We start from the raw sequence: 22653 nt of genomic DNA, 5'->3' as shown, positions 1-22653 counted from the left end.
AGGTGTTACTGTTTCAACACCACCATATGGGAGCTGTTGATTAATGGCCGAGTTAAACCCCAACACACCTGAAAAATAAATCAGCAGATATGTCCAAGTTTTCTTCACTCTCACCTTGTCCTGCATCCAGAAATTCTCATGTCAGGGCCTTTCAGCGTGCATTGATTCCACTACATGTAGCTAAGCTCCCAAAGGAATCTAAAGAGAAATGTTTCAAAATGACATATACAGGTGATTAAATGCCAGAGTCAAAAGCCATATAAAACCAGGTCTTCAGCTCAGTACTCTGGTGTTCTTTGTATATGGATAGATAGAACAGACACAGATACATATTCAAAGTGAATAGTTTGCATTACTTTCCTTCCCCTGAAATAGTATCCAGTGATTTGAGAGGACTGTGCTGATCTGACTGGATTCCTGCTCCCCCTTCCCATGTGAGGCAGCTCACCATTTGTTTTCCATATCAGAGCAGGTTTCAGTTTGAAGGGAGCAGCATTTCACTGCTGAGGTGTAACATCTCATACATAGCTTATTGAAGCCCTTAGCTGCATGAGTTTCACTCAATTTGCCAGTGCTGTTCACTGACCAAAAGCCAAATCTTCTCCTGTTTACTGTTGCTTTCTGTTTGGGATCAATCAAACCAGATGCATTCATACATGTCTAGTTTGAAGACAATAGTGCTAAAACAGAAATGTGCTCTTAAGTGGAAAATCCCAGAAGGATTTTTCTAATCAATTACCCTTTATTAGACCATGACAACATCAAAATATTTATATGCACACATGCAATGTTCTTGGTGAATGTACATCTCCAAATGATAGAGGGTAAATTGAGAGGCCACATCTGGTCTGTAATAAAAAATATAATAAAAGACATTTTGTATTTCATTCAATTTTCTACCAAACACCCTCTTTTTAACAGCAATTGTAGATCTGGGTTAGGTATTTATAGACGGGTCTGTGATTCTCTTAGCATGAAAAACTGAGCAGAACATTTAGAGAAGAATAAAAAGGCTGTATTTTTATTTTTAACCATTTTCTCACGTGGAAGAGTTTAAAATAGCATAAAGTACAGATGACTGGGAGCTGATATTTATAACTACCTGGCATATTGTTGCTTTGTACCAGTGACTGTGAGATGGCGGGGAAAAAATCATGAATGCACCTTCCAGCAGGTGGTATCAACCTGACCTCATTTGGCTTTATCATCTAGGATGAAAATTCACTTTCTACCGGGATTTCACCCTTTGAGTAACTGAGGGTTTCACTGAATATCAAGTGTTTACTCGTCCTACGAGGTCAAATCATGGGAGACATTTGAGAATGCCAGACAATGAGTTACAGCTAATACCACAGTGGCTAAAGACAAGGACTCCATGTTTAGAAAAACAAGCATTAAATCCAGCACATGGAGGGCTGCTGGAGGCTCACCTGGAGCCCTGGGGGATGCTTCCTTCCCTGGGCTGTTACCTTTACAAAGCCAGCCTCACCTACCCTGAGCTGTGTGATGGATACATGGAGCCAACTCCTCCAAAGCCTGCATAAGAAGGAAGCTACAGACAGCGTTACCATGAAATAAGGTGAAGGGATGTAGTTCTTTGTAATGGACCCATCCTTCAGGGCTGCATTATTACTTTTTTGTAAAGGAGAATGGCAGTATTCTTTCCTCATCCTTCACTATTAAGAGCAAAGGAATGGGAAAAAAAACACAAAACAAACCCAAACCCCTTCAAACTTTAACAAGAAAAGAAAGTGGGGATTATTTAGTAAAGTATATAAGAAAAGATCTGTGAAGAGTAAACACCTGGCAAAAATCACCTGAGATCACAATATATAGATTCTTTGGGAATTACACACAAGAAGATGCAATTAATAGGGCCAGGAATGTTTTGAAATCAAAGCTTTTAAAACAAAAAGTAGCAGCTTAAGGTCTCCTAGTAAAGTGGCCTAACAACAGTCAGTTACCCTTGGGATACCCTCTTCCCTCCTGCAGTCTCCCAGTTTGCAGGTTTTCCATTTTATAAGAATGATTAAATATTCATTGAAGCAGTGAGTTGAAAGTAGGTCTCTCCCACTTGAGGACACAGGTAGGCATTTAGGTTTGGTTTGATCTTTGCAATAACAAACAAACAAACAAACAGGCAAATTGTGTTGTTTTCAGAGTGTTTTGGTTTCATCACTGATGCTCTTGCCAGCCAAAGAAGTATCAAATTGAGGCCTCAAATCAATTATATATATTTTTAATAGGTACCTAGAAAAAATGTTGTAATCTGATTTCATATTTCCTTGTATCCTTGACACAATAATTCTACTTCATGTGAGAACCATGAGATCCAGCTACAGATTCAGCAGGCACTATTACCTGTCCCTTTTATTACCTTCTTATGTCTGATTAACAGGAATAAGAAATTGGTTTTAAAGAAAAAAAAGACTGAAAATTCTGTTTGAGGACACACAGGTAATTCTGGGAAGCTCAGGAACGACTTTGTATCTACATAAACAATAAAGATATGACATAGATACACCTATCAACCAGGGATCATTTATGAAGCACATAGTAGCTATCCAAAGTGGGAGCTTTGCCCAGTTATAACTGATCTCCGTCTCTTTAGTGAAGCAGTTTTAGACAGAGGGATGAAAAAGTGTACAAAAGACTGTTTGGTCTCCGACTACACTAGTAGTAAACTGATAGGAAATTGCATACATTGGACTGCTGGTCCTCATGACTTACCCCTCCTCTCTTTTAGAAGTGTTTGCTCTGTCAATAATACGCACAAGATCAATGCCAGTAGGACATGGAAGTGACTTACAGCCTCCACACATAAGACTCTAAGGTCATTTTCAGCTTCCAAGTGCATCCCACCTGGCCTGCAACTGCACCCTAGAAATGTCCAAGTGTTCCGTAGGTCTTCAGTCATACCTGACAGCTCCAAGTGTTACCTCAGATACCAAAATGGCATTCGAAATCCACATTTAGCCATCTGAATCACATTCTTACTCACTGGGTGACGGAATCAATGAAATGAGCAAAGCACATGATGTTAACTTTTCCTAACAAATGAACTGATTAAGTTGATAAACCCTTTATCAAATCTCTCAATTAATGTATTTTTCAGACTTACTTATAACTATGTTCTCTTTTAAAAGCAGATTAAAATGACAGTAATTTCCATCAGCTGATGAAATCGTTTCTGGTACCTGTTATAATCATTGCAAATATGATTCTCTGCTTTTGTTTAACAGTGTTTTGAATCCTCTGGTATAATGTTCTTAAAGATAAGCACATTAGTAGCACTGTTGAATGCCTATGCTTAATCTGGCATGTTTACAGAAGGTAGACCTAATATTTTGGTCCAGGTTAAGAAACAGGTTCATTTAACTGTTGCTGTGTCTTGGGTCCTACAGCACTAGCATAGATACAAAAGGCCTTTTTGCAAGAACACCTTCATTCATTTGTTCAGAGAGCCTCATTCAGGAATCCATCTCTAATCAGAAAATCAGTGTACTGTTCAGATGTGCCGATTTGTAAATCACAGCAAACATCTGTGATTTACAGCTCACTGGAGGAATAAGGCTCTCAATCCAAGAGCCACATTACTGGAGAGGAAAAACAAATCACCCTCAAAGCAGCTCACACCTTGGCATTCTTGTATTCAATTAAGATTAAGGAATTGTTCACTGCTGGAAAGAAAATACAGACTAAAGCACTGGAAAACCCTACTGTAGAACCTCATTCAGAGCAAAATGCAATTTTCGTTGAGTAGTATAATTAGTTTCCCCTAAGAACATGGCTTTTAATGGAAAACATGGAAACTGCAAAGTACCAGGTTGAGTGGAGAATCTGTCTGCCTTTCCATACAGCTCCACTCCTGCCGTGCAGCCACCTGGGCCTGTGGTTCTAATCAAGATGTGTTTCTTCTACTCTCATTGCAAACAAAATTGCTAAGTCAGACCATCTGAAACAGAAAGGGATTTACCTGCCCATGATACCATGCTCTTCCTAGATGTTTTGGCAGTTCTAACTTACTGCAGCCCTGCCAGTGTGCTAGATCACAGGTACAGACAGGGGGTGTCAGCACTGCCATTTCTCCAGTTCCTTCTTCTCTGAAATTTCTACCCGGTCAATTTTTAAAGTACCAAAAAAATAAATCTCCCACCCTTCTAACAGTGAAGAAAACGCAAAAAGGAAGTGCTTGTACAATGAGACTGAATGAATATTCCATTTAACCTCCTCCTGTTGTCTTCTAGTACTATCTGCAGTTTTTCAGTCTGTGCAAGGATTCAGATACTCAAAGCAAGTTTATGTTCATTTTCAAGATTAAATTCCTCAGTATCTGACACATGATTAGATATTTTCTTCCTTTAAGCCTCTCATTTATTGTTTAAGAGTGGTATAAGCAAACCTATACAGGGAACTCTCACATACCTCTATTTCTGATTGTGGTTCAGTTCTACTACAGAAGTTCAGAGAATATTTTCACCATCTTAATATATTTCTCCTAAGGAATAAAACTGCTAACATGACTGCTGTTACACCTGAACACCTGTGAGGTTAATACACCATATGAGGTTAATTGCAAAGGTGAACGTTGAAGGTAACCAAAATGTTACAAGGGTCATTTTGCTGTGTAATGCCATTTTGTGATAGTGTTCCAGTTGCACAGATATAGTTTCCAGGTATAGACATTTAAGATATTTATCAAAACTGTTTATTGAGCTTCATTCATGTTACTTTACTGTTGTGGCTTTTCTGCTTCAAGAGAGGAAAAGAAAGACTGTTTTAAAAATCTGTTCTCTCAGCAGAAGTTCTGAAACCTGAAACCTTGCAATTGTGCATTAAGGGCAGACTTCAAAGTGTAAGTAAAACACTGCCACAGTTTTACCCTGAAGGGTATCTCTCCAATCGCTCAGGCAGCTTTAGCCCCTGCAGTAATATGATTATAGGAAGCTTTATCCAGGGCTCTGGGAAGCTGCCGGCTGCCTGCTCTCGGACAGCTGCCCACAGAGGACGCTTCCCTTGTCCTGCCGAGCCTCTGGTGGTCCCACCTCCCTGCTCCCCTCTCCTGTGACATCAAGGGGAGGCCAGTGGGCTGCAGTGGGCAGGAGCCTCCTCCCTGAGCACCCTATGCAAGCTGTGGTGACCAGCTGAGCATCAGCACCCCAGAACAGAGTGACAAACAGCCCCTAATGCTTTCTCAACTGTTCATCTGACCTGAACAATTACTTAGACAACTTCTTGCCTCTTCTCATCCACTCCGTTTGCCCCATCCAGCTAGGCAATAATGTCTGTAGGAAATGAGTGGTCTCTCACACAATAAGCCTCTGTGGGAAAGCAGACCTTCTTTCTCCATAGGAACCTGTGAAATTTACTACAATATAAGTAATAAGCGTATGAACATCTGTCAAACTGATCATGTCCTGTTCACTTTGCAGTATCAATTTCTGCGTGACTGAAACTTGCTATAGTAGTTGTTAACAATTTCTACACTCCTGATGTACATGCTTGGTATAAAGTACAAAATCTGATAGTTAAGTTAGTGTTTGTGAAAGTGCCAGTGCAGGTTAACATAGCCTGTCATGCACACTGAATTCACTGCTTTCTGTGAATGCTGCATTTCACAACAGGTACTTGTAGAAGCAGAATGTCATCAGTCTCTTATAGTTCAGGGCTGCACTGGTCCCTTTAAGGCTCATCTTATAGCTACATGGCTGCACTGCTAACCAGCAGGAAAAAAAGGACAAATTTTGACCCGGGAAACCTAAGGTGGTGCAGTAACTCAATGGCTGAGAATTGGCTCTTGGGGGTAGTGATCTGAAGGCTTGAATTTTCCCTGCAGCAACTGATCTGGGACTTTGGCACAAGTAGTTCCTATGTCAGATTGTTTTCCTTCCTCCATGCGTTTTGGCAAAGTCTTCCCTGTAGAGGAAATCAATAAATTTCAGGATGACATTTCCTTCTTCATCCAAAAGAACAAGAAGGAAAAAAAAAATCCACAAAAAACCTAAAACCAAAGAAGGAATATTTTCAGTATTTGATTTTTATGTTTTTAAAGATATTTCCCTGAAAAATGGAAAGGTATTTTGTCAGAAAAATAAAAGCCAATGAATTTCCTAATTAGCATGGCCAATATGAATGCAAGATCAGTTGAGTGCATGTTACACGTATGCATATGCATTCACCCAGGTAGGTAGAATGAGCATGAGCAGATCTATAAGTTAAGTTATACATTTAGAAAACTTCAAGAAGATTAATTACATGGGAGGTGCAAGCAGCTGGAGTTCTGAAACAGAATAAAAGCACAGCAAAATGCATCAGTGCTTGTGCTTCAGTGTGCCAGCAGACGATCAACAGAGCTAGGAAAAAACATAAGCCAGTTTTACTTCATTGCTTCTGTTTCACCTCCATTTTGTTTGTTTGCTTGCTTGTAGGTGACAATGTATGAATAGGGTTTCAGTAAAAAAGGGAAAAGTTGCTTTTATTTTGGATACTTCTTCAGATACTTGGTCATGTGAATGACCAGTGACCCACAGTTCAGGGATGATGCACTACTGCAGCAGAGTATATCTCAGTATTTCCACCACAGTGGTTTTTCACCCTAAAAGGATCCCATACAGACGCCTCTATCAGCAGTAGGGTACTTGTTTTGGTCAATTAATGAACTCAGGATTCTGTACAAAAACAGAACCCAAGATGTATTTCTCATGTTGTAAACTGCCCCTATGTGAAACACAAGTGTACTCTGTCTAATTCATCCCTGGAGTTTCTAGAGATGCTGTGATAAAAAACATTCTGTAGATCAGAATTGTTAAGTTCTTCAGCTATTACTCTTCTTCATAAAAATGAATGATTTAGATGGCTAAACCCATTGCTTTCAAGCAGGGAGTCACAGGCAGTGTTTTATTTTCTACCAAAATGACAACTAAAAAAAAGTATGTTTCTTGGATTTCTAAATTACATTAGAGAAGCCAATGCAGATATATAATGCAGCTGTATTACTTGGAGTTTCTGGGTTATTTTCAGTGGTGCTTTGATATTACAGTTTTACACATGCTAAAGCAAGGTCTCTAAAACTAAAAGCAAGGTATGCTAGAGTCTCTCTAATTCTTTACTGAGGATTAGGAACATCTTATTTATCAGACCAACCTTTCCTGTTCCTTGTTAATGCTGCAAACATTCTGGATTTTTAAAGGATCCCCAGAGGCAGGCACATTATGTGCTTCTCCAGTGTACTGCTGACTTTTTCATATTTTCATAACCTTAATTTCTGCTATGTCTCTCATTCAGATAACACCCCAAAATCCTTAGTATTGGAAAAGCAAATCCCATCATGCTTTTATAGTTTATAGCTATTGTATTTTAGTGGGGATATGACACACTACTATTGAGGCTATGATTTATACCTGGTAAATCCCTAGGGCTGTCATAAGATAAATGCATTCAGCCAATGCACAGATTTGAAATGGTTTGAAAATAGAATTGTTTACTATTCCTAATCCAATACCAATATATACAGTGTTTTTCTCAATTCTCTGAACATCCTAATAGCACTTCATTTCATTTAAAAAGGGACTTCCCACCTCTGAGTGCTGTAAAAGTAGAGATACTCTTTGTTTCTAGGCATAGGCATCATTTGGGACATTACTGTTTATTCCTGTTAAATTATCATTGAAAGGCGGGGGGTTGTTGTTGCAAAGAAGAGGAAAATATTCTGGATTTCAAAGATGTCAACGAATTTTAGTTGAAGACTTGGTAAAGCTCATGGGGTACAGGCAGGTGAGTTCTATGTAATTTAATGTGGCCTAGCTCCTGCTCTAAACTTACCAGAAAGAAATTTCAGCCCAGTTTTATACTATTATTATATTTAACCTACTCGCTTAATACACAGCCCTAATTACACCCTACACAGCCTTAATGCTGGAAACACTGAGACTCAGAATGCTGACTCTAAGCTACTACAGGGTTTTCAGACTGTGCTCTTGTGACTGGTGACTCAGAAATCTTCTCAGTGATGCTAAAGAATAATTATTTTGAATGCCTGTTTTTTCAATGAGAGCAGTAGTGAGCAGGAGATACTATGGGAGGTGTGCTAGGGAAGGACCTTTCGTGGTTATCTTCTCACTTGGAAAGGAAACTTTATACAAGTGCTGCATTTTTACTCTGTATGGTATCTGCTATTACTCACTAGTTCAGTAAACACTTTGTTACCTCTAAAATGGTGTTAGTGTCTTGGAGTGCCAGCAAGAGAGCTGCCAGGTCTGGAACTTGTGTCAGGATCATTTGGGAGCTCACAGGCAGTGAGCCCCCCCTCCGGCGATTTCACAGCTGTTGTACTGTGTACTTGGTATTGGTGTACACCAAGATGCTGAGCAGCATTTTCTCTTCCAATTGTATCTGGCTCTGCTTTTCTTTCCCGTGTTACCCTTCCTAAATAGAAATGCTCATATTAAGCATTTCAAATCATTGTATGAACATCACAGAGACATCTGAGGTGTCAACAACATGTTAATATTCTATAGAATCCCTGTTTATGTATTATTTTACTATGTTACCCTAAGTGGTACATCACTTTGTGGCCACATGCTTCCTACCAAAACAAACATTTAAATGGCTTTGAGTTGAAAGCTGGCATTTGTAAAGGAAAGGATTTGTAATGTGATTTAATTGATTTATGTAATTGAAAAGCAAAACAAACCCCCACTGTTATGTACTAGAAGTGACGCCTTTGTCTTCTCCAAAATTTCATTTGTTTACATGCCCTGCAGCCATACTGAGAGAACGGAATCACTGGCGACTTCTCTTGGGCCTGTCTGAAAAAGGAGTCTGAAAAGGGAGGAGAGTGTCCAGAGGGTTGTGAGAAGGAAGAGATGAGTGCTCAGATAAAAAGCAGCTGGAGGGAAGCCTACAAGTAAAAAAGAAAACCAGATCAATAATGATGTTAACTGCAGCTGCAAATGCAACTATTTGCATTTTGATTATATTTTTCCCAACTACTTCACTATGCCCAGAGTATCTTGAACACTCGGCAACAGATAAACCACCTTCAGAAGGGCATTATTTTAATGGAAACTCAAGATCCTGAGGATGCTGCTGCATTTTTCAGTAGAGGGCTAGTAGAAAGACCAGCTTCCCTTCCCCTCCTATTGCTTGCTCAGCAAGATGCAAGGATCTGAGACTGCCCTAATTTACAAGTGTCTCTCAAACAACCTTCCACTGACTTTGTCTCCTCCCTTTTCCCTTTTACCTTCCTAGACCTTTCACCCTTTGGTTCCCTTGAGAAAACCATGACGAATTTCCATCTGGAAATTTCAGTCTCAGTGTTAGGTAGTCTCCTGTTGTTGGTGGCCTTTCCTCTCCACCCTTTCTCTTCATCACACTGAGACTTTTGACAAGGTCAAACAATTCATCTTTGTTTCTATATTTATACTGGGAAGCTCCCTTTAGCAGCACAATAACATTTCAGATAGGACAGGCTGACAAAAACAGTAGATAAGAAAGCTCCTGGTACAGAAACCTGGCCTGGTAAAATAAAACATTTCTTTTAAATGAAAACTTCCCAAGTTTTCATACAAAGTAAGGAATAAAGTGCAGGGCTGCTGAAAGCTGTACTGCCTACCTGAATGTGTTTGTGTTTGTTGGATATTTTTGAAGAGAAGTGAAAGACAGACACACAAAAGTGAAACCTGAACACTGATAAATGAAGCAATCAAGAGAATTGCAGTAAGTTTGCAAGGAAGTCCTGAAAAAGAAGGAATTAAAGAAACTAAAAATGGAAATTAAGATGATGGGTTTAAAAATGTCCATTAAGTATTTGAAAGCAAGTATAAGAAATAGTGATGGATACTTGTCTGGGAAAGGAAATATAATGTCTGCCAGCATGAGAAAGGTGGGCAGAATGCTCTAGCCATAGTTGTTACAGAAGGATGGGAACCTAAATCAAGACAAGCAATGGCTTCTCTGGGCAGAATGCCGACTACTCTGTGCAAGAACAAGTGTTTGGTTAAGAAATGATGTGATGAAACACTTATGGTGTGGCACTACCCCAAGGAAGATTGGTATCAACGTGATCCACAATGGCTCTGGGGGAGGGTGGAATTTAAGCTTCAGTTCTTTGCTACTTTTATTTACATTTACGTTCAGTGTTTTATCTAGAGAGAATGAAATTACTTTAAGGTCCCGTGGTCCAGATGTGGGCTTTGTTCAAAAGTATCACAGATCACCTGGCAAAGCAACTGTGCAATAAACAGGTGCTTGCTGCAGAGTGTCAGCTTATAAATCTATCACCTCCAATTCATTAATCTTCTTCTGAAGCTGTACCTCCCAAATTTTGATTTCATACTGATTTCCACAGCAACCCAGCATTTGGAGGTGTACTGATGTGTGATGATGATTGTGTGAGAAGTTTGGGTATCCCTGTTCCATGCACACAGGCTACATGGTTTATCTTAATGAAAAACTCTGGCAGGAGTTTGGAAAGTTGTCGTTGGAAAATCTTGGTTTTCGTAAGCTATTTCAAAAGATCAGAGGGAAGTGTGGCTATGCCAATCTGGATATGAAGGATTTATAGTCCTCCGAGACTGCATTAAAGTACTTCCATGGGAGCAGTTCACTAGTGGGCTCCCTGTTGCCTGGGACTCCGTAGGGCACCAAGTATTCCCAACCACTCTTGTCTAATCCCCCATAACCCGTTTATGCCTATAACCTACAACCCAAACACCTGCAATCCTTGTCAAGGGAGATACTGCTGGGGATGGAGTCCGTTGTCCAAGCTTTGCCTCCTTCTCAGGCAGCTCGAGAGTCCTTCACCATACCAAGAGTGCAGGCTTCCTTTACCACATCCTGCTGCAGGAGCAGTATGGACGGGCTGGAGCTGATCCTTGGGAATTTTCTTCTCTTCACGTTCCTCCAGGGGACATAAACATAAGGTTGGATTTGGTGGTTTGGTTTGTTGAGGTGTTTTTATACTAAAAGTGCCATCCCCTCCATGCAGTGATGCACAGAGCCACAGCCTCAAAGATAACATTGTCTTTCTGCACCAGGAGAAATCTTTGTTTTAAATTTCATTAGCCTTCAAGACTGAACTGTCTGACTGTTTTTCCTTACTACTTCCTCACAGCAACTGACCTTCAAATGTAGCACAGGTGGTAAAAGCTGTAATAGTATCACCTCAAGGTGTTTCTTTGCATTTGCATTAAATTGGTTCCTAATAAGTTAGTAACGTAAGAAGCTATTCAATGCCAGCAAAAACTCAGAAATATGTAGCACAGAACAACCTCTAGATTAGAATCATGTTTTTCAGCTGACTGTCAAGTTCTCCCATGCGCTGTCAAAGGTCATTAAAACCTCTGTCCCACTTGTCCTTTTATCCCTGCCTGTGGAGATTCATTTGAAAATACCTTGATGACTCCCATCCACAAAACTTCCTTATCTAACCATATATGAATCACTTTGAAAGCAGCCGCATTTCTGTTAGCAACCAAAGCATCAGTCTTAGCAACAAGACAGCCAGTGAATTTTGTGTTCACATAGCTACTCATGGACAGTACGTTCTGCTCTCTGCTTTCCCATGGCATTGCTGCTGCAGTGGGGACTTTCTGAACTAGTACAGACAGATCAGACGCTTGTTCATAGGAAAGACAGCCATTGCAGGGTAAATGATGACCTCTGTGCCTTGACTGTTCTTTCCTTTAGGAGACAGTGCGAGAGACTGACTGCTGGAAAGCTCAAAAATTACGTTTTCCCTGTGACAGAATTACTACGAAGACGTGTGCGGAAGCTGACAGCTTCCAAAATCTTGACCTCCCCCACAGAAACCATAGTGGAGAATCAAACTATTAGCTGTAAAGTCTCACATCTCAGGCTCTCTCAGCAGTTAGAAAGAGCAGTTAGAAAGGCTGGCTCTAAGGTGACTTTTATACATATTTTTTCCCCTATATTTTCTTAGCAAGAACAATTTTGGAAGAGATATTATAATGAGAGAAACTGGGAACATGAGAGCAATTGCCATTTTGGTTATTGCCTGGGCTGTTGTCTTTCCAGGACTGTTGGGGAAGCTTCCTGAGGAAGCAATGCTAAGATGGCATTTATGAACAGAGCAGTGTTGTAGTAGTTTCCATCTCTCACATTGGAAGGAAATGAGTTACCATGTGTAGTTTGAGCCTATTAAGAAATTGGAAGTGCAAGTAGAAATAGTAAATGCACTCACAGCCCACCTGTGTTCCTCCTCTGTCTCCTCCCGTAGGCGCTGTTGGCATACTGCATGCCGGTTTGATTCCCCTACTTGTATCCAAACTGAAGAACGAGTTGGAGGAAATCCAGGAGCTAATCCTTGGTACACTCTCCAACTGTCTGCGTGTGGAGGCTTCTGAAGCTCTAGCAGCTGATGTTATCACTGTCCTGAAGGAAAAGCTCACACACTCATCAGTGGCCACCAGAAGCAAAGCAGCTTGGGTCCTCTTAGAAATCAGGTAAAGAAACCTGTCTATAACACATGAGCCCAAGAATATACTCATTTCACGAGGAGTCAAGGTCATTAGTTTACCGTGGTGTTCCACTACACATTGAAGCTGTCACATTTCCCATGTAAAGCAGCATCAGCCTCAACACACACACACATAGAAGACTTCTAAAATCTGTAAGTGCTGTAAATACTCAAGAAAGCAAATGCAGATCAGTAAATGTCATTCCTTATCCTTCTGTTTGTCTTTGGTGTTGGCAGTGAAATCAGGATTTTTCATTATTTTCTCAGCACTGCTAAGAAAAAAATCATGCATGAGAAATGGGAAAACAAGATTCTGACCAGGAGTAGGGAGCAGGAAAAAGTAGGGAGAAGCTCCCTTGTTTTTTTGAACAACTGCTCACTCTCTAAAAACTAAAGATCCTGGGAAGCTTTCAGTGTGATTGAGAATAGAAATTGTTTTCTGACACAGGCTGCTACAAACATCAATGATGGATCAGCAAAAGTAGTCTTTATATTCCACTTGTGGGTTGAACACTGGATAGAGGGAACAATTCCAGTCCACTGCCCTGCAATCACAGCATATAATAAAAGTACTCAGCAGATGTCTGGTTTAAGAAGGTCTGCAGGTGATGTAGCTTACTTATCAGCTGGCACAAAACACTTCCTAATGTCCTGTAACAAGGTAAGGCCCTATAGGAAAAGCAAGAGAGTATCAATGACATGAGTAATAAAGCAGAAATGCAACCTGAGTACGGACATCAACTAAGCTACAGGTCCCCATAGGAGCTGGGCCATGTCAGATACTTCCTCATTAGGCTGGAAAGAAAGAGAGAGAATGGACCTGTGAGCATTAATAACTGCAGACCCCACACTTAGCAGGTTTTAAAATCTGTGTAGGGCTCAACAGCCAGGTTTCTACCTGAATTGTCATAGCACATTAAACCGTAATCCTGGTACCTGCTGCTGCCCAGCCATCTCCAGTGTGGGGCAGACAGTAAAAAACAAATAATCCAAACATCACCTAAAAACCGTCTAAACAATTGGTAAGCCTACACACATCGGTTAACATGATCTCATCAGTCTTGTATCAGCAAGTAGATTTCATAGACACCAGGCACAACAGACATCCCCTTTCTTTTCTTTGTGGCAAGCAGTGGCACTTGCCATCTGTCCAACAGTCAGAAAGCTGTGACTCCAAAGAGAACAGAGAGGAGGACTGTGTCAGCACCGCTGTCATCAAACAAAGGAGGGCTGCAGGGATCCAGGCTTGGGGAGAAACTGTGGGCAGCTGTGTGGTTTGCAGGCACAGCTCAAGAAAGCAACTTAACCATCTTTCCTGCACAGTACTCATCCAGAAGGGAAAAATGAGGTGTGTGAAGAAGTTATTCCTGTGCTGGTGAGCCTGCTTGAAGATTCAGATCCTGAAGTCCAAGCCAGTGCAACAGGAGCACTGATGTTTGCTACTATCAAACCTCAGGGTGAGAGACAGGGGGAGTTCTCTTGGAATACTTTCTGGAAACCCAATTCTAAGCCAACTTAGTCCTCAGTTTCTAATGGTGTTAAAGCTCTTCGAGAAACTGTAAGATTAGATCTTTTCTTTCTATCTGTTGTTATATGTATTGTTGCTCCCCCACAGAGCCTAGAGGGGACAGTAGATCTCACATTTCATTCACCTGAAGTAGGTCAAGAAGTTATTTACCTACCCCTCCTGCACCTTTTCTCTCCAGAAGGGGAACACCTTCCATTCAAGCCCAGGCACCACAGAGATCCACACACCTGAAGCTACTCGAATCACCAGTCCTCAGCAGAGGAGCACTACTGTCTGGAAACTCTTTTTGTAGTTAGAGGCAGTTTCTCTCTCACAGCTGGGAGAGGAATGAATATTAACAAGGTTTGTAGTTCTCCCAAGTCACTTACATGACACTGAAAATTTTCAGTGGGATGAATGAATAATTAGACATAAATGACTCTTAATAACAGCAGTTGTGTTCCAGACCTCCTCTGCAACCATCCCCCCTGCTTCTGAAGACAACACAGGAGTGGATCTCACTGTTTGAAGTGTCTTTAAAATGAAAGCATGGAGGATGTTCCTAAGGGCATCTAACCCAACCCCAAACACCTTATTTTATCCCTTGGTGCCTCGTATATTCTTAGATAATTCATTGCCAGTGAAATCATAACATGCAGGGCAGATAAAGTTAACCAAGATCTTTCATCTTAATAAACAGCTGGCAGCTAGCCTTGGTCTTCAAAAGGAAAGCATGTCTGACTTCTTTGCACTGCACACTCTGGGGTGTTCAGAGCTGTGGCTGGCCAGGGAGTAGACAGTAACAATTCAAAAGCACGTTGGTTGTATGCAACAACGCATTTTAAAGTCAGCTTATTTCTCTACAGGGCGATTCTCAGCCCTAGGGGCTGGAGCCATCCCACCTTTGCTGGAGCTGGCTGCTGAGGAAGGTGGCAAAGCCCGGCTGAGTGCCATCAAAGCCCTCACCATGCTGGCTGAGCTACCAAAGGGGCGCCAGACTCTCCTCAACCATTTAGATACGTTTCAGCAGTGTCTGAAGGATCCCAGCAAGGCAGTGGAAAGAGCTGCCAAAATTGCCATCAGTGTCATCCAGTGGAAACCTTACTGAAGATGTGAAGTTTCCTAGAGATCTGTTGCCCTCTGTTGTTGTCTGGCTGTAAAAGTTGCATGATTAAATAAGCCCTTCCTTCAAAACTCTTCTTTCAGTTTCTCTGGATCAGTTCCTCCTGAGAAGTCATTGATTAACAGTTCACATCTATATTGCAGCTCACAAGCAGAATAATGGGGGGGAAGGAATTAGGAAGTCTGGAATTCTCCACCAGGAGTTACCAAGATTTTCTCCTGTGATACAAGAAACCATTCCTTTCTGGTTCCTTTATCATGTTCTTGCATTTCTTTTCCTTTCTTCTTTTGAAACCTCAGCCTATCAAACAATAACTAATTCTATTAGAAAGAGGAGTTCAGAATGAAGCTCTCCAGCAGCCTTGTCTATGCCAAGAAATTGACCCAACAGCAGGAATTTACAGTTTTGCTGTAAACTGTTGAACATAGGATTGGAACCATTTACAGCATCATTACAGGCAAAGCGATGGCAATGTCATAGCAGGGCTTCCCCAAGAGAATTATGAGACTTTCCCAGCCTGCGATATAACCTAACACTTATCAGCACCCTTCTAATGTATGACTTGCCAGCAGTGAATCCAGTGCAGATGGACCCCACTGCCCTGGGCTAAGAGCCCCTCAGTCTCACCCTGTCCCTGTGATAAGGTTTATTCATGTAACATTCCAACACCGCCAGCTAATGACTCCTCAAGGAGGGTTTTAGTAGCAGCCCTCACCTTAGTTTGCAGCCCCCTCAGCCCTCTCCTCAGCCTTAGCTGTAGTGATTGCTCTTGTGTTTTCAATCTGGTGAGGATCAAAACATGCAAGTTTTCTCCTTCTGCATGCTTGGATCCAGGCTCAGGGCTGCCTCATGCAATTGTCCAAGTAAAAGGAAAGTAAGTCAGAAAAACTTTAGGGTAAAGCTTGGTGAAGGTTTGCTGGTGACAGGCTCCACTGCCTCTAACAAAAGAGGGGTCTATCTGAAACTGGGTGTAGTATGGAACAAAAGTGCCTCTGCGTTTGTGCTGGTACTTGGTATTTTGTCATTTTGTACAGCTGTAATCTATCCTTTGGGTACAAAAGTTAATAAGTACAATGGAAATGGAAGCGTTGAGCCAGAACTGAAGAGTTTTGCCACTGTGGCTCACTTCTGAGGGAGAAGGACGGGGTGAGAGGAAAGCTGATCCTAATGTTATGGTCTATTCCAACAGGAGCTGGACAAGGCGATCTCCAGAGGTACCTTCCAACCTCTCGTATTCTATGATTAACAGCTGTCTAAACAGAGACGAGATAAACAGGACAGAGAAGTGAAAATGTCAATCCCCTGTTTTGGACAAATGCGTTCAGTTTTTATTTTCTTTAAAAAATTTAGCAGTTTTTTTAAAAACCCTTTTACCTCACAGAATTGAGAATAACAGAAAATTCAGGCTGTTTGTGTAAGGCAGCCCATCCAACAAGACATAAATTGCCTGAAGGAAATGAGGTGGTTCCTGTGTTTAGAGCTGATGGGCAGTGGAAGCGATGGAAAGTTCAGTAGCATTTTACTTGCTGTGTAGTCAAGGCAGGTCACTACAGATATGCTGCAGATTTCTCTGTCTGCAGTTTTAAGAGTGTAATTGAAGAGGCATCAGCAAAAAGCCCTGGCAAAGAATTAAAGGAGGCCAGCAGGACAAATCCTGGCCATTCCCAGCCACCAAGAGAGGTGTGATAATGCAGCTGACTCAGCTTCACAGGAAGTCCTATTTGTTTTCACTCATGCCTTGCTCTCATGTGGTATTTTTATACCTAGATACTACCAGTTGTAGCTACAAAGAAGCTGCATCATCTGTATAAAGGGGTTGTGTGTCAGGGCTGCTTTTTCACTGCAGAAACCCACTGTCACACCACAGACTGCACTACCCTTATACAAAGGGTAAACTTATAGGAGTGATTAAAGTTGAAATGCTTCCTTCCGTAACCTACCAAAAGGGTGATTTACAAGTACTGAGTCAGTTGGATTCATTCCCTCCAGGCAGGATCTTGGAGGAACTCTGCCTTTAAACACACTTACATACATAAGGCACTCATATGTAATGCATACTGATGCCAGAATGCACCCAACTCAGTAACAGAGAGACAGGCAGATGAATAACATGCTGAACGTTCAGTGAAGGACAAGGGAACAGCAGAGAACAGTGGGCTTGTCTACACTTACAAAAGTGCTGCAGGAACACACAGTGACAATGATCATTTCACCTCAGTACCAACCTTCTGTGACAGACTCCCTGGCAATCCAGGTATCCCGCTTCAATGACTGTGCAAAACAATTGGCTTGTTCAGGTGTAGAAATAAGACCATCCAGACTGAACTGCTCTGACTAGCAGGAATGTAGCTGCCTTGGCCCTTAGGTACTGCATTCTAAGCAGTAGATCCTTGCTTTAAGCCAATATGAGCTCTATATGATATCAATGGTCTTTTCTCATATACGTGCACAGTACAAAAGCAGAACAAAGCCCTAACTGAACGCTGAAATAACAGTTTTAGTGACACCCCTTCCCCTGATTTGTCTCAGCAACTCTTTGGCACTATTGTATCTGACAACATAAACCATGATATTTCAATCACAGCAGTAATTCCTTTGGCCTATACTGACCACGTACTGCCTATACAAACACCAGAATTTGAAGTGTGCCTGTAGAACAGCCATTATTAACTTTTTTTACTCACAAAGCTGTATCTACTGACAAAAACGTTGCAGATATAATTCAATTTCACAATTTATTGACAGGACTGCAGTGGATAAACTCTTGCAGGGGCACAGCACAACATATGACCATGGTGGCAGAGTTAAACAGCCTGTGTCAAGCAGAAGATGCTGCAGAGAACATGAGCTAATGCAGAAACAATGCTCTTTCTTGCAGAACACCATTTGGTAACTTGGGGAGTTTCTAGAGCTGTGTTATCTTGGTGCCCACATATTTGGTGTTGCAGACTCAGCCCCACTGCAGGAATACAGCACAGGCACAGGGCAGCAAACCCCAACAGAGCCCAGGTATGGCTCTATCTTATAGAGCAGAGGAACATGACACTATCTCCTTTGTGATCCTGACTATATAGAACCAGAATTAAAAGGTCAGGTTTTATTCTACAAAATCATTCTTCAGGGTATATTAAAATGTAACACACAATTGCTCCCATAGTAATATGCCAGTTCCTAAATCTCCTTCCTAAAATGAGATTCTCAGCCAAAATTTGATATCTGAAATGTCCCTTGATTTCATAAAGGCCTTTGAGATCTCAAATGTAATTGAAATTAGTCAAGTACAACTCCTAACTAAATGTTCTAATGCAAGCTGGTTTTCCCTGGGAAAACGTAGACCTGCCTTCTTTTTAAGTTATTTGGCAGGAAATACCATACCCTGGTTCTTAGAAGATATAACAGAAAAGAAAGAAAGATAATTTTAGAGGATTTCTACTATAGGCCACCCATATATTTAGTAACAAGGCATCAAACCAGCACGTAGATATATCAAGACCATCTACCAATGTTAGCAGTTACCAAGATATCCAGGAATTTGGGGGGGTATGTTTCAGTGTATTTCTGAATCCCCCTGTTAAAGCAGTGACCATGAGCTGGGAGATGAGATTACAGCTCTGCAACAGTGGTTGGGAAATCAAAGCAATCAAGAATATGTCCTTGAAAAAGTTTTCACCAGTAAAGAAACCAGTGGTGAAAAAGAAATGTCCACATTGACCCAAAACAGGTTTAGGAGAGAGACAAAAAATAACCCAGTGGCATGAACAGAAATGACAGGGTAAAAAGAATTAGTTAGAAATACACAGCATAAGCCTGGATTTTGAGGCCTGGAATTCCCAGTACTCTTATAAATTGGTAAACTGACTGATCCTGTAATTTAGCAAATAATCACTTAGAGAATTTCCATACCTAAAAAAAAAATCCTTATGATTAAGGATTTTCCTTTTTTTCTGAGGTACACCAAGCCTTGAAACAAAGGAGAACAAGGTGTGCTGATGCTGCAGTAACACTAGTTAACACACAGGTTGGAGTTAACCCAAGATACCCTTTGGCCCTGGCAGTGTTTGACATCTTCCAGTTACTCCTTCACTGCTGAGTTTTTCCCTTTAGACAGTGCACAAAATGAAATATGCATCCTCAAATTCTTCTTGTACTCACATCCTGATAAAACAAAAGGGTCACCTGTCCTAGCAAGTCCAAAGGCAGCAGTTCAAATCATGTTCCCTATGAACCTCACCAAGAAGATGATGACACTGACAGTATTACATGATGCTAACTGGGCAACCTGTACTATAGAGTTTCCTGTGGCTGTTGCCTCCCTTGTCAGGTTAGCCTTGTTTCTGACCCATAGCACAGATTGAGCCCTCGAGTGGTGCTTGGTGCTTGCTGGCTATACAGTCATCTCAGTGTGGAACATTCATTCAACAGCAGCTACAGACTAAGGACCAGGGAAGTACTGACATAAACAATGGGCAGGGGGAGTGCCACAGCTGTCTACAGCCAACTTCCCACTTTGGGATAAGAGACAATGGTCCCTAATTGGGGAGGCTGGGCAATTAATTAGTATTCTAGGTGCCAGTAAAACAATGAGCTGGATCAGAGAAACACAGCTGAGGAATGCTTCCCTTGGACTGACTTAGCTTTCAGTAGAGTGCACTCCATAATAAAGCTGCCACAGACTTGGTCACAAAGATGCTAAAGACCCTTTTGAATTGCTTCATACACATTTAAATACTTCAATTAACATGTCAGGATGTGGCACTCTCATGCACTGTAATTAAACTCACTGTTTCAAAAGAAATGTTGTGTGTACAGCAAGCCTTTGCTTTTAGCACTATGTGCTCCACACTACAATGACATTAGCACCTAGGTAGATTTTTAACATCAAAGACAAATGGTTGGTCTTTTTAAGGCTGAAGCCAACAATGACTGAGGCCCAGATATAATTAATGTGGTCCTGGGTCAGTGCTGGAATTAATTCAGTTGCACCCTGCACAGACAAGTCTTCAAACAGGCTGCATGTCTCAGCGATACCAGAAGACAAGATCTTCTTGTCTAAGGCTCATGTCCCACTCTGGCAGAGCTCATTTTAATGCACAGACATCTATATTAGCTTTTCCTAACAGTCTCCAGAAGGTTAGGAACATTATGGCTCTTTGTTCTTCCAACTACAGACTGTCCCCATTTGCTTTCAGAAGTCCAGGAGCTGGAAACTATTCTGTCCTGCTCTGGAAAATGGCAGCTTTTAATTCTACCTCTTTATGTTCCAAAGCAGGGAGTATTATTGCTTCCCACCATACACTTCATTTAAAATACGCATATAAATAAATAAAAATCATATTAAAAATGCACAGAAGTGAGAGCTTTGTCCAAGGACAAAATAAAGAATCTGGGAAAGTCAAATCTGCCTGCTTCCATTTAAACCAGGAGGGCAGAATGTTTTTTCTATGGCTACACACACATTAATATGCTGGGAAGTTCAAGCACAAGGCCTCTATTTAGCAAGACAACATTTGCAATTTGAACGAATGAAAACCATTGTAGCAATTTGTTTGAATATACTTTAAATGTAAGTGAAGTTTGTAAAGGTAAAGCTCGCACTCACCTCAGCTCGAAGTTCATCCAGGTCCCTTCAGAAGAGCATGGCTGCTGCTGGCACAGCTGTGCCAGTGCTGCTCTGCTCTTGAGTGCTGCCAGGTGAGGAGAGGGGCAATGTTTCTGTTTCACAGCTCCACAGAACATGGGGAGCTGCAGTGCTCTTCAGGAGGGAAAAAGAGGCAGCCTCTTTCATTAGTACTGAGGGTGATAACCACCTTAGGCCCTGGTGCTGGGTGTGCTGTCCATCGGAACCACTAGTGGATACAGGAGTGAGCACAGGCCTGCGGTACACACTCCATGAAAAAACAGCCACCCGGTACGAGCTGATGGGGTTTGGCATCTCCCGTTTTCCTCAGTGCCTTATCGCCCTCTGTTGTTACACCCGTCACACTGTACTGTGTGGACCGTGTGGACAACGGGAAGCTCGGCTCTGCTCTCGCTTTTTCGCTACACCATAGCAGCGCTGCGGGAGCAGGGCACAGACCTACGCTGGGACACGCCATCAGCAAACACGTTTTAAAAGCAGCGCTTCCTCAGAACTCTGCTGTGAACCCACGGCCCATGAACAGCCTCCTCGCGGGGAACCGCAGCTTTAACTCCCCCAGCCCAGGCTTCAAACCAGTGAATCCAAGTGCTCCTCACAGCCAATAACCAGGGCCTTACAGCTTTTCCCCAGGCACTGCTGGTGGTGCATGTATTTATCGCTGCTCTCTGCTCCTCCCCTCTGTGCCCTTTTACTTCATGTGAACATTCCTCATTTGGCCAGTTGACCAAGTGACCTGAGCAGGAGCGGAGCCTTTGGTGATCACAGCTGCTGCTGATGCTCTCATCACAACAATCGCCTGCACATGAAGAACTCAGCCTTGTGCCATGTCCTCGTTCACCCTAGGCAGACGTTTTGGTTCAGAGCAAGGCATGGTTTCTGCAGATGTATCCTGAATGAATCCACAGAGCTTCCCTCCCCCAGCATTTCAGTACATGAGCTTATTCAATAATAAAACAGGAATAAAACTCATTTCTGAGTTGGAAGAACAGAGTGTTCTCAGGATCATTTATAATGAACATTTGTTATGACTGGTACAGAAAAAATGAAAACATAAATGGGGCGTGGATACACTTTTTCAGGAGTTAGCCTGAAAATTATGTAGTGATTCTTAACAGGAAGGGTCTGATTTGTCTAGTGTGAGTTCTCCATACATCGTGTTGTACTTGGCTAGAGTGCTATTAGGTGAATTTTAGTTACTTAGTTTGCGCAGTTCATTTAAAATAAGCCTGTAGATCTAACTAAAGTCCACCAACATAAGCTGTAACCCTAGATCTTACCTGACAGGATAAGCTGTCTCAGGATCTTTTGAACCAGAGATGTATTATTTATGCTGTACGTGCCATGCATGTGTATTGTGCTCTTAGCCAGAGCTATAGCTGGAGTCTCTCCACTCACTGGAGTGTTTCACATTTACAGCCAAACACTGGGAGCAAGCATGTGCTCACTGTTCCCATTTCTCAAGCATCAGAATACCCAGCACGCTGCGTGCTGTGGTTTTGCCCACACAGCAAGGGCTGTAACATGGACAATTAGCATGAGAATTGGAGGAAAGCCACTTTCTTCCTTAAAATCCTGAAACTGCCTTTGAATTCCCTAGGTTCCAGCCTAAGGTGGCATTCAGCTGTTAGGCTAAAGAGAAAAGGTTTGATCAGCTGCCCACAACAGCCAGCAGTTTTTCTATGAAATCCTACATCAGAGGAGTGCTCCAGGCAGCAGCCAGACCGTCTGTGAACATCCCACCCCTGCCCTCTGCAACATGCAGTCTTCAGACTAGAACCAAAGCAAGCTGCTGAGGATGTACAGTGAACATCCCTGGGAAACTGAGAGTTCGCTTTTCCAAACTCCTTAATCCTGGGGAGGAAAATGAGTGCCTGATTAACCACGAGGCCATCTGAAGGCTGCTCAGC

The 22653-nt window shown here is 41.9% G+C and overlaps 1 protein-coding gene across 3 annotated transcripts in view; it reads left to right on the top strand.

The window, feature by feature from the left end:
• The window catches only part of RSPH14 (radial spoke head 14 homolog), an 85605-nt gene extending 70426 nt beyond the window's left edge, over positions 1-15179 (top strand). For all 3 annotated transcript variants that reach the window (XM_061370675.1, XM_061370674.1, XM_061370673.1), the window contains exons 5-7: positions 12239-12464; positions 13802-13935; positions 14852-15179. In XM_061370675.1, coding sequence (XP_061226659.1) covers positions 12239-12464; positions 13802-13935; positions 14852-15093 — 602 coding nt within the window. In that variant the 3' untranslated portion in view covers positions 15094-15179. The remainder of the gene's footprint in view (positions 1-12238; positions 12465-13801; positions 13936-14851) is intronic.
• The last annotated feature ends 7474 nt before the right edge of the window (positions 15180-22653 follow it).

Source organism: Neopsephotus bourkii, unplaced genomic scaffold, assembly GCF_033783945.1.
Source record: "Neopsephotus bourkii isolate Nb327-2 ecotype Australia unplaced genomic scaffold, CSIRO-AGI_Nbou_v1 NB_1542, whole genome shotgun sequence".
Classification (NCBI taxonomy): Eukaryota; Metazoa; Chordata; class Aves; order Psittaciformes; family Psittacidae; genus Neopsephotus; species Neopsephotus bourkii.
This window is presented reverse-complemented; position numbering and strand designations above follow the sequence as displayed.